General features: G+C 37.9%; 1 protein-coding gene across 1 annotated transcript in view; it reads right to left on the reverse strand.

The window, feature by feature from the left end:
- Positions 1-3244: 3244 nt before the first annotated feature.
- The window catches only part of LOC126183610 (unconventional myosin-Va-like), a 70412-nt gene continuing 60338 nt past the window's right edge, over positions 3245-13318 (reverse strand). Inside the window, exon 9 of the mRNA XM_049925720.1 lies at positions 3245-3517. Within this exon, the coding sequence (XP_049781677.1) occupies positions 3392-3517 (126 nt within the window). The 3' untranslated portion in view covers positions 3245-3391. The remainder of the gene's footprint in view (positions 3518-13318) is intronic.

A 13318-nucleotide genomic window follows, 5' to 3' on the forward strand; every position in this document is an offset into this window, starting at 1 on the left:
CAGTCACCTGCTGACATGTGGGATCCATGGATTCATGAGGTTGTCTCCATACCCATATACATTCATCCACTTGATACAATTCGAAATGAGACTCTTCTGACCAAGCGACATGTTTCCAGTCATCAACAGTTCAGTGTCAGTGTTGATGGGTCCATGCAAGGCACAAAGCTTAGTGTCGTTCAGTCATCAAGGGTACATGAGTGGGCCTTCAGCTCCGAAAGCTCATGTTGATGCTGTTTCATTGAATGGTTCATGAGCTGACAGTTGTTGATGGCCCAGCATTCATATCTGCAGCAATTTGTGGAAGGGTTGCACTTCTGTCATATTGAATGATCCTCTTCAGCCGTCGTTTGTTGCCTTCTTGCAGGATATTTTTCTGGCTACAGTGACACAGAGATGCCGTGTTCCATCGCTCATGTGCTGACTAGAACATCACATTCAAACTCACTTAAATCTTGATAACGTGCAGTTGTAGCAGCAGTAACCAATCTTAAAATCACCAGACACTTGTTTTCTTATATAGGCATTGCTGACTGCAGGGCCATATTCTGCCTGTTTACATATCTCTGTATTTCAATACGCATGCCTATACCAGTTTCTTTGGTGCTTTAGTATAAATCAAAATATGCTTTACCCACATTTGGATTTTCCTCCTCCATTATTGTATAGATAATTTTTGCACAAAGTTTGTGAACTTGTGGTTTGTTATTAACTGATTCTTTTTCTCTAGATCTTGTTCCTTTTGAGAATCTCTTTTTGCACATCCCTGATAATGCTTAAAATGTTACCACAGAACCAAGCTAGAATCAGGAGTTATTGTTGTTGTGTAAACCAATAACTTATCTGTAGTGTTGATTCTGGTAACAAGTGCTTGCCTGTAGTTTATACTCCTCTTTTTTTTTTTTTTTTTTTTTTTTTTTTTTTTTTTTTTTTTTTTTTTTTTTTTTTTTTTGCGGGAAACTCTTTCACATTATCATTGGTAATGTCATCGTTCATTGTTATTCTCCCTTCAGGTTTCTCAGAAGCAAAGCAAAGTTTACATTTATCAACTTTGTTTTAACTGGCTAAGAGCAAATATTAAGTTTTGCAAAAACCTGTAGTTTTCAGTATCCTATAAAAAACAAGAAATATTTGCTTTTAACAAAACCATTTCAGCAGATCATGCATGGCAACCAGCTTTATTTGTAACAACTAAAATCTAAATTTTGAACAATGGAGCATTTATCAGCTTTTGAGAAACCACTTGTCATTTATTAAACAGTATATTCCAAGTAATAACCTCCAGTATTTGTGTAACACATGACAAAAAATATGCATTTTCAGGTATAGTCCTAACAGTTTAAAACATTATATTATTTTTTATGAAGACCATTTACACAAACACTGAAAAGATAAAGAGGAGTTATCTAGTATCCCCACAATAATTTCTTTTGTGTGGTTAACATGGATATTATGAAAAGTTTGAACTGATGTTAAAAAAAATTGAAACTGTGTTGATTGGAACCCATATTAAACAGAACAACTCATTTAGTGATACCTTTTTAAGTATTTCCTTCAGGGTGCAACTCCATATTTACCTATAATCATGAAATGTGTGTGTACATACATGAACTAACATAGTCTAAATAAAAACATTCAGCTAAATAATGTCCGCAATGCTCCACTGCAGGCCTGTTATGCAGTCACTGACTATTATTTAAAGTGAAACTTCCTGGCAGATTAAAACTGTGTGCCGGACCGAGACTCGAACTCGGGACCTTTGCCTTTTGCGTGCAAGTGCTCTACCATCTGAGCTACCCAAGCACGACTCACGCCCCGTCCTCACAGCTTCACTTCTGCCAGTACCTCATCTCCTACCTTCCAAACTTTACAGAAGCTCTCCTGCGAACCTTGCAGAACTAGCACTCCTGAAAGAAGTTCTGCAAGGTTCGCAGGAGAGCTTCTGTAAAGTTTGGAAGGTAGGAGACGAGGTACTGGCAGAAGTAAAGCTGTGAGGATGGGGCGCGAATCGTGCTTGGGTAGCTCAGTTGGTAGAGCACTTGCCTGCGAAAGGCAAAGGTCCTGAGTTCAAGTCTCGGTCCGGCACACAGTTTTAATCTGCCAGGAAGTTTCATATCAGCACACACTCCGCTGCAGAGTGAAAGTCTCATTTTGGATTATTTAAAGTGATATTAAGAAAAATCATGTCATTGAAGATGTGGCACATAGCAGACATAATATTCATTTATGTGGCTGTATTGGACAAGATACACAATGTTCTTCTTATAGTACCCTCCAGATACCTACTTATTTGTATATCTATTGTTCCTTTATGGATGAACCACATTTAAAATTACAAAGAAGAAATCTGGTGCTGAAAAGTGACTGAAAACATCGTTTCACTAAAACAAAAAGGAAATTAAAAAACAGCCCTCTCTGGATACTATAGATACAAATTTACATTTAAGAGCCATGGAGTAGATTACATTGAATGCCTGACTGACCAACACTGAGGAACTCCTGCCGGCTATTTTAAAAATCATCCTAAAATTAGTAGAATGAAGCAATATTTATTTAAGAGTTAATGAGCAACAGATGAAGATGAAGATGGAGAAAAAGAATATTGTGAGATAAACAGAATGCCAACGATGTGGTGGAAAGTTAGAAGATGAAGAAACATTCAATATGCTTACAAGAAAATTTTTGTATTTTAACTGCTTCAATTTTTTATGGTTACTTATCTGTCAGAAAATAACTTCTTATTGCTGTGACTGCTGAGCCCAGCTTTCCTGAAAGAAATTGTAATGAGAAGGAAAAATAATCTAGTAGTTAGAGGACATTTAAATGTTACATGTTACTCCACATAATATGTACCCATCATTAGACTTGTGGGAAAAAGGTTTTGTTTTCGCAGATACTGGAGGCAAATAACAGTTGTTTTACAAGTAAATAGATGAATGTAGCACAATGGCATGTGTTTTTACATCTTCAAATATCTGTTGTTGATAGTGAATTAGGACCATAAACAAAGCAGTAGCATTTGTTATTCAGAACAAACACATGATGGATGACTTTTACATTCTACACTCATAACTTGCAGGAATCTCTGCACCATACAGCATTAAAACTTTTATTATAGCAAAGAAATTTCTACAAGTAATACTTTAAGCAACCTGTCATTTTCACCCAAGTTCACATTAGAACAAAATACTAAGAATGAAGTGCATGTTAGAATAAAACAATACACAAGGTGAAATTTGCAGGTTTTTAATCAATGTTTAATGTGAAATTTAGTAAGCCATTACAATTTCAATGTCCTTTACAGCAGAAACCAAGCACTCAGAAGGTAATCAATGCAAACCTCTTAGTAAGGTACATTTCTGTCTTTGCGATGAACACTACTCTCTCAATTTTAAACTTTCTTCAGCATAGGTAAATCCAGCTCCTCTGGTACTTCTATATATTCAAGCTTGATTTTTGATGGTTTAAAAGGAAATACTACTGGGAATGTGAATTTTGTGTCCATCAGCAATGTAGCCTGTAAAAGCAAAAAGGTTATGCAAATACTGATAAATACAATATACAATACACAACATGAAACAATGCACTTCCACAATAATCCCCCCCCCCCCCCACACACACACATTGCACAAAATTTTGGAAATAATATTGAAAAACTATTTATATATGCTTGCTACTCCTCTTGGATTCCTTCATAGTTGGCCACTGAAATTTATATTTCATGCAATGGGTAATTTATTTGTTAAAATCCTATAAACAAAATAAGGTGAAAACATGCATGTCAACTATCATGTTTGTCGGTTCTTGAATGTCCTCATTTGATGGTATTTAATGTCTAAATATAATACGACTTTTATTACAGTCACGAAAGACAGAATATAACCTACGTTAGGTGTATAACTGTGACTGTGGAGAAAAGGAGGCCTACAAACAAAAAGGATGACAAATATTTCAAAGGGCTCTCCCCTGAGATCCTGAATAAACACACAAAATGTCTGCATGTTTATAATACAAAGCTATCATGAACACCACATAGCATTTCACAGGAAACATTTATGTAATCTTCCAAAAACACTCCATAAACTACTCACTTTGTTGAATAGCCTTTGCACTTTTCTGTAGATCTGTTAAATCTCCTCACAACATACCCAGATGAAATCTATATGCTCCAGTTTTAATAGTCCAATAACTACATGTCAACTTTTGTAGCCCCTTCTTAACATACGGTAATCAAATTTGTATGCCCTGTATATTTTACATGTTTGATAAAATACTCAGTGGCTCAAACTCCTTGCAAACATGCATAGATACAATAATTTAGGAGTGTACCACTTCACAGATTACTTCTTTAACTTGTCAATTAAGTTTTAATTTCTGATGAAGTAGCAGTGGAGTCAATCCTGATTAACATTTATATGACTCATTTAAACATATCCATGAAAAGGAAAATTAGGATTCAACATCATTAGACACAGAGCACTAACTCATATTGGAGGAGGCTGGGGAAGGAAACCAGCCAAGCCCTTCAAAGGAACTGTTCCTGCATTCACCTCAAGTGATTTAGGGAAATTATGGGAAACCTTAATCTGGATGGGAATTTGAACCACCATCTCCCCCAAATGTAAGTCAGTGTCATCCCCTCACTCATTTAAACATGTGCCCATTAAAGAAAAACTCCTGCTGGAAGAGATTAGTTGGATTATAGCTTAAGGGAATATTCTTACGAAGAGTATGTAAATTGGTAAAATCACGTATTTTAACTGAATCATGTCTGATTCCCTTTTGAGTAAGAGTCTAAATACATACATCTGCATTATATTTTTTTAATTTTATTCATGTCAAAAGTTCCAGGACACAAACTGTGCTGATTTAAAAATATACATATTTGTTTACATGAGTAATTCAGAGACATATAAACATAATAAAAAGAACACATAGGAAAAAAAGAGTAAGAAATCAATATTTACATAATACACACAATAGTAAGAAATCAATTTTTACATAATAAACACATTTACACTGGTTGTGTCCAGTATTTGGCAACATTGACTGCATTGCTATAAGCCAAGGCCAGTTCCAGTCCTGTACAAGAGTATGGGCAGAGATGACACTTCAGGAGATGGCTTGTAGTTTGTTCATCTCCACACTCACACAATGTGTCTCCACCTTATGCGATGGCCCATTTCTTCAAGATGTCCTTCGTTCTTGCAACACCGGAGTGCACTCTGTTCAAGGACTTTCATGTGCACCATCCTTCTTGGTGACCAGGTGGCAGAGTTTCTTCAATTACATCTTGCTCTGGATTGACAGGATGTCTTTTTCTTCCACAGTTCAACCCTGGCTATACTTTGATCTCTGTCAATTGGAACAGAAAACTGTAGAATGTTGTCCTGGACTTCAGTCAAGATGGTAGTGGCTGATGTTTGTGCAAGGGTTGGGCTGGGTTATTGCAGACCTTTTGCCTCTTATTGCTGGCAGCTATCTCGCATCTATTATTGGGTGGGGCTATACCTGCAAGTGTATACAGCTTCTGTATTGGTGTTGGCTTCAGACAACCTGTGACCAGCCTGCAGGTTTCATTCAGGGCAGTGTCCACTTTTTTTGCATATGTAGAGTTGTACCACACTGCATTGCACCCACAGACATGGCTTCATCATTACCTCAATTCATCACTGGAATGTTTTACTACACAATTTTACACCCTAACAAGCTCTCCTGCCTGCCTAAATACATTGGGTATAGGGAAAGTCAACAAAATAATATCTACATTGGTCCATTACTGCCCTAAGAGTTGTCTTTGTCTTGGAAATAGTGGTTGATTAAGCTTTACAAATATCACTGATAAGTCACCCAATGATAAAATATGTTTAAGAGGTATGACAAAAAACTTTTAAAAGAGAGAAGTCCTTGGTCCTTCCTAAAATTTCATTAAAAGTTATTGTCTCTAAGTGTTTGTGTTAAATGCAATCAATTATTGTGGTATTTACTGCTGAAAATAGTTTTGCACCACCTTCATTACTTGCACAATTTGTGGTTTTTTTGAACTAAAACTTAACTCTCAATACTCTTGACTACAAAAAATTATTAATATAGGGAGCCATCTAAGCATCCATGAAGAACAAAATTACAAATCCCCAAGTATTGTGATGCATGAAGAAGGTAGACAATGGAATACCTGGGTCAGTGACATTGGGCTCTGTCCATTGATAAATGTAGGCTTTGATGGCTGATGATAGTCATAGAAGCATGTTGAGGTGGCCAGGTTCCAAAGAATTCTCAGGCATGCAATCCCATGGATTTAGCAGGATGAAAGAGTCACTCAGGTTTTGCTCTGGTTCCATGTACAAGAAGTTCCCTGTATGTGGCTGACATAGCATTTTCTGTGCAGAGCAAAATCTTTGACAGTATGAAGAGAAATCTAACAACTGCTCTTAGAAATCTATCAGGGTGCTATAAACAGAGCCAGAAAAAATTAAACTCTTCTAAGAGACAAGTCTGTACATTTTGTGTATGGAACACAGAAACTCATCATGAGGTACATATAAGATGGTCAGGAGCCTGATCATTTTTGTGCTTGACGGAACTCTTACACACTGAGGAAACAATGCATCTGACCACCAGTTTAATAGTGTGTTGGCCCACTTTTGGAATGCAACACAGAACTAATTCTGCATGGCATAGATTTAACAAGCCCTTGATAGATTTGTAGAGTTTTGTGTTTTCAGATATCTTTGCACAGATTATGCAGTTCCTGTAAATCATGTGCCAGCCATTTGTGGGTGTGGAGTTAGTGCCCAATAGAGTCCCAGGTATGTTGCATTAGGTTCACATCAGGAGAATTTGGTGGCCAAGACATCAAAATGAGTTCACTATAATAATACTCAAACATCTGTAGCATGATTCTGGCTCTGTGATATGCACAGATAACCTTCTGGAAGATGACATCACTGACAGGAATAAATCAAGCATGAAGTGATGTAGGTTGTCTGCACGAATGCTCATGTAGTCCACAGCTGTCATAGTGCCTTCAGTTACTACCATAAATCCCATGGAAGCCCAGGTGAATATCCCCCATGGTATAAACATTCTCTCAATGACCTGCATTGGTAGTGCAGTGCAAGTTTCAAGCAGCTGTACACCTGGACGACAGTGTATTCAAACATGACCCTGCAGTTAATGTAACAAGGCATGTGATTCATTCAACCAGGTGACTCATTTCCATTAGTTAACAGTCTAATCTTGATGATCCTGTGATCACTGCAATCATAACTGACAATCTCATTGGGTGTATACAGAAACCCATGGGAGTTGTCTGCTATGGAGACATATTTTCAACCATTTGCACTGAACAGTGTGCTCTGAAACACTTGTACCTGCACAGCATTGTACAGTGCCTTAGATCTGGCACAGATCACTGTCCATCCTGATTTGCAGAGGAGGCAAGCCTCCAATCTCAATGTTCTGTGATGAGGTGAGACATCCTATATCTTGCACCTACTCATCCTTTCACCATATTTCAACATTTTTCACAGATAGTTGCAGTTGCAACCAGTTGCCACAGTCAACCAGCTCAACCATTTCTTAGATGCTTGTTCAGATATATTTAGCCAAATCAATTTGCCCATTATCAAAGTTGCTCATGCCACTAGATTTTTCCCACTTGCCACCCATATCATCTGCAATGACACTGCATCTTTCTGCTGTGGAAAATTCCTCTCCAGTCTGGTACAGATCACGGCATCCCAGAGAGACAGACAGTGCTCAGTGAAATATTTAGGGTGATTACCCAGCTGGAACAATTCCACCCGAGACAGTGTATGGACATCTCTCTCTTCCCCAACAGCTGATGCCTATGAAGCTGTTCCTATGCCCATGTAAGGAGCTTACTGAGATTCATGAGAAGGTGAGGTTCAAACTACGGCAGCAGAGATTACCTCAGCTCTGCTGACAGATGACAGCAATTGAGCAACTACCCCATGGACACAGTTAAAGCTAGTTGGCATGAAAACTGCTAAACATATTATGATCTGGAGTGTGAAGATGCAAGTATAATATGAAGAAATGGGACTTTAACATTGATGACATGTACTGAAAGAGTCAATTACAAGCTACATGCTTTAGTGCCTTCTGTAGCCACCATCCTGCATGGATGGTGATATTAATGCCATTCTGAGCGCCATGAAGGTTGTGAAGTTCTGGGCATGTGTAACATGAAGATAGAACTCCACCATAAATGTTGTGTTTTCCCTGCCTAATTTATCTATTTCCTGATTTGACTGTCAGCTTGTGTATTTGTACATTTCTGACACAAGAACAAATATATAAATCAATCACGTACCAATGTGAAACAGTACAGTATGAGGACAGTATCCTATACATCTATTGTCCAACCTATAGTCATAATTTTTGCACTGGGTTCATCTTTCAAGACAGTAATGCATAAGCACCTCATGAAAACCTTCCTCTACGAGGTATGAGTCAACTCAATTAGAACCACCACAGAATTTGCTGATGCAAAGCAAATTCAGCTCAAAGAGTAGGACAACCTTAAACAACACAGTGTTCAGTGTTACTGGCAGCAGTTTTTGATTTCACAGATGTTTACTTTCAAAGGGACAAATTTATTTTGCAAATTATTTTGTTATTATTTCATGATAAAGATTTTTTCCTTCCAGAAGATTTATTCTTCCATTCCCCACTCCTCTTGAATCCTTACTCTTACACATGCACAGGCATGGAGGTGGTGCAAAACTTTCTTTTGTCTGTTTGTAATGTCAAAATAGCACTGCTATTTACAAGCTTGAGAATGGCTGTGATGTGGGCCCTGAGTGGGGTACAGTCCAATGGGGTGTGCCCCAGGGATCAGTGTTGGGGTCACTCCTGTTCCTTATCTATACATGGTGTTACAAAAAGGTACAGCCAAACTTTCAAGAAACATTCCTCACACACAAAGAAAGAAAATATGTTATGTGGACATGTGTCCGGAAACGCTTACTTTCCATGTTAGAGCTCATTTTATTACTTCTCTTCAAATCACATTAATCATGGAATGGAAACACACAGCAACAGAATGTACCAGTGTTACTTCAAACACTTTGTTACAGGAAATGTTCAAAATGTCCTCCGTTAGCAAGGATACATGCATCCACCCTCCGTTGCACGGAATCCCTGAGCGCTGATGCAGCCCTGGAGAATGGCATATTGTATCACAGCCATCCACAATACGATCACGAAGAGTCTCTACATTTGGTACCGGGGTTGCGTAGACAAGAGGTTTCAAATGCCCCCATAAATGAAAGAGATCGTGCATGAACCACATGTTGTGCTGTACTTGTAAAGGCACATTTTCTAGCAGCACAGGTAGAGTATCCCGTATGAAATCATGATAACGTGCTCCATTGAGCATAGGTGGAAGAAGATGGGGCCCAATTGAAACATCACCGACAATGCCTGCCCAAACGTTCACAGAAAATCTGTGTTGATGACATGATTGCACAATTGCGTGCGGATTCATGTCAGCCCACACATGTTGATTGTGAAAATTTACAATTTGATCACGTCGGAATGAAGCCTCATCCGTGAAGAGAACATTTGCACTGAAATGAGGATTGACACAATGTTGGATGAACCATTCGCAGAAGTGTACCCGTGGAGGCCAATCAGCTGCTGATAGTGCCTGGACACCCTGTACACGGTACAGAAACAACTGGTTCTCCCATAGCACTGTCCATACGGTGATGTGGTCAATGTTACCTTGTACAGCAGCAACTTCTCTGACGCCGACATTAGGGTTATCGTCAACTGCACGAAGAATTGCCTCGTCCATTGCAGGTGTCCTCGTCGTTCTAGGTCTTCCCCAGTCGTGAGTCATAGGCTGGAATGTTCCGTGCTCCCTAAGATGCCAATCAATTGCTTCGAACGTCTTCCTGTCGGGACACCTTCGTTCTGGAAATCTGTCTCGATACAAACGTACCGTGCCACGGCTATTGCCCCGTGCTATTCCGTACATCAAATGGGCATCTGCCAACTCTGCATTTGTAAATATTGCACTCACTGCAAAACCACATTCGTGATGAACACTAACCTGTTGATGCTACATACTGATATGCTAGTACTGTAGAGTAATGAGTCTCATGTCAAAACAAGAAGTCAACATTACCTTCCTTCAGTTGGGCCAACTGGCAGTGAATCGAGGAAGTACAGTACATACTGACGAAACTAAAATGAGCTGTAACATGGAAATTAAGCATTTCCGGACACATGTCCACGTAACATCTTTTCTTTATTTGTGTGTGAAGAATGTTTCCTGAAAGTTTGGCCGTACCTTTTTGTAACACCCTGTATAAATGATATGCCCTATAGTATTGTGGGTAATTCTAAAATATTTCTGTTTGCTAATGACAGTAGCTTGGTAGTAAAGGATGCCGTGTGTGACATTGGCTCTGTTTCAAATAGTGCAGTTGATGACATAAGTTCATGACTTGTAGAAAATAAACTAAAGCTAAATCACAGTAAGACTCAGTTTCCACAGTTTCTAACACATAATTCAGCAAAACCATACATTTCAATTTCACAGAATGGGCATATGATTAGTGAAACTGAACAGTTCAAATTTTTAGGTGTTTAGATATATAGTAAACTGTTGTGGAAATCCTACATTCAGGATCTTGTTCAAAGGCTTAATGCTGCCATTTTTACTATTTGAACAGTATTTGAAGTAAGTATTCATTCGACATGACAATTAGTCTACTTTGCTTATGCCATATGGTATTATATTTTGGGGTAGCTCTTCCCATTCTAAAAGGATATTTTTGACTCAGAAATGGGCAATTCGGGCAATAAGTGGTGTAGGTTCGTGAACCTCTTGTCGACCCCTGCTCACTAGTCTGGGTACTTTGACATTGTCCTCTTAATATATATATTCTTTACTATCATTTCTTGTTAAAAATGTCAGTTTATTCCCAGGAATTAATAGCTTTCACTCAGATAATAATCAGCAAAAATCCAATCTTCATTTGGACCGCACCTCCTTAACTCTTGTGCAGTATACTGCTGTATCCATTTCCAATAAGTTACCACAAGAACTCAAAAATCTTAGCAGTAATCCATGCACTTTCAAATCAAATCTGAAGAGTTTTCTCATGGGTCATTACTCCTATTCTGTTGAAGGGTTCCTTGAAAACTTAAGCTGATTCTTATGTTATATTTTTGAATGCGTTTACTTATACTTAGGGCTTAACTTTTTTAGGTCCATAAACATTTTATTTTATCTGTTATTACTTTTATGTTGTAGCTTCATTTACTGACTTGTTCCATGGTCTTAGAGATTTGCTCCTCAATTTGGTCATATGGAACTAGAAGTGTAAATAAAAAAATAAATACTGAAATATGTTAGAGACAGTCTCATTTCTTCTAGATATTTAATGTGTTATTGACTGTCAAACTTCATTAGGTATAAAATTAAAAGGGGCAAAATATGCACATTACATAATTGTGTTTACTTTAAAAAGACTTCATAACAAAAACGACCATTGTCAAAAATTTTCATTTTTTTAGGAGAGTGAAACAACAATCTGAATAGTTGTATAACATCTTGCTAATAATTATATTCTTCATGTGGCCTCTTGGGAATGTCTAAATCATTTTTATGACACTATACTAATTTAGCTTCCAGTATAGCCAATAAGATTATTTTTCAAATTAAGTGCTCAATGTCATAGGTAGTTTATGTCAGAAAATGTAGCTGGGAGTATGGAGGAATGACTCAGCAGGTGCATTAGTTTACTTTATAAACCTTATAATATACTGATTTTTTACAGAACAAAAAATTAAGTTACATTAAATATACACAAAATTGGTCAAATAAATGTTCACTGGTTCTTTTCACTTCTTTTGTCACATGCAAGTTCAGCCAATTGTTTCCCTCTCCACAGACAATCAGTGTTTGGAAAAAGTTTTGGCTGTTACTCATCAAATGAGGAAGATGGGTGTTGTAACCTGTTGTGACTGCGACTGGAATGGTCACGGGGTGGCCGAGAAAGTGCGGCGGGACCAAATGGAGAGCGGCCTGTGCACAAACTTACAAACGGAAAGGACAGACATGAAACAATGGCAGACGATGGAGAAAGACCTTACGACGACAACACACAAGATGCAATGGAGTGACAGAGACAACCAAACAAGACAGAGACAAGCAAACCACGATTAAAGAGATCAAAGTACGATAAACATGCTGTCTTGTCCAGGCAATTTGTTGAGACTCACTCAACGATTAGACTCGCTGGCAGAGCGAGAGGCCGGCAGCGCGCAGTACGAGATCGGGCCTTGAGATGTTGATATTTCAACATATTAATCTTCAGTTCATTGTTGTAAATTTGACTGAAAATTGACTCATGTAGAAGCTTAAGTCGTTCTGAAGAGCAACCATATAATTGTATGCCAAGGTCCTGTATAACTGTCCTGCACAAAAATGTAGCTAGTGCAGATTCAGTTTCTTATGTGAAATTAAGGAGAAATCTTGCTCTTTGGGCAAAAAAGAATCACCTCTCATGGAAAAGATGCAAGTTATTCAGTGGAACATTTCCAGGTTGTGCACTAGCGTGTACAGAAAATATTTCATGACAAAATTTTTATTCTGACCAGCCCTTCACTCTGAAATGAAAACTAAATCTCTCTCCAGGTGTCACCTGTTTTTTAAATAATGAAACAATAAAGAGGTCACTTTATTAAACCATTTTGTGGGAACACTTTTGCTGACATAAATCATGTGTTCCTCACCCATTGGCTTCTTCTTCTTTACTGCATTCTCCTTTCTTTCTTGACATTTCTGCTTTTTAGGCCACTGAACACTGTCTCTGAAATTCATTACAGAACCACAGACACTGAACCATCACTTGCCAAAGAGTAGATTGAAATAATCCAACAAGTGCTACGAAGGTGATAGTATACATTGAGGTTGCATTGTTGCCTGCTTTCACACAAAAATAGCTCTTGTCAAATGACAAACACTGTTTTTGCCAGAAATTATATTTTGACAAAGGTTGTTTTTCTCAAACCATCACATATTTATGCTGCAGTAAGTTAGGACAAGGATTGTTTCTGTCATATCTGATTAGAACAAATCATGAATCTTGGGGATGATTACAAGACTGTGCTGAAATCCCAAAAATTTAAAAAAAATGAGAAGTTTTGTTTTGTTATGAAGTCTTCAATCATGTAAAAAAATAATTTGCACCCATGTAACTAATTCTTGGAGAATTAATTTAACATGTTACCACTGAACCATCTTGCTGATCAGTCATCTCACACACAAAATTCC

The sequence above is a fragment of the Schistocerca cancellata genome, chromosome 4 (assembly GCF_023864275.1).
Source record: "Schistocerca cancellata isolate TAMUIC-IGC-003103 chromosome 4, iqSchCanc2.1, whole genome shotgun sequence".
NCBI classification, from domain to species: domain Eukaryota; kingdom Metazoa; phylum Arthropoda; class Insecta; order Orthoptera; family Acrididae; genus Schistocerca; species Schistocerca cancellata.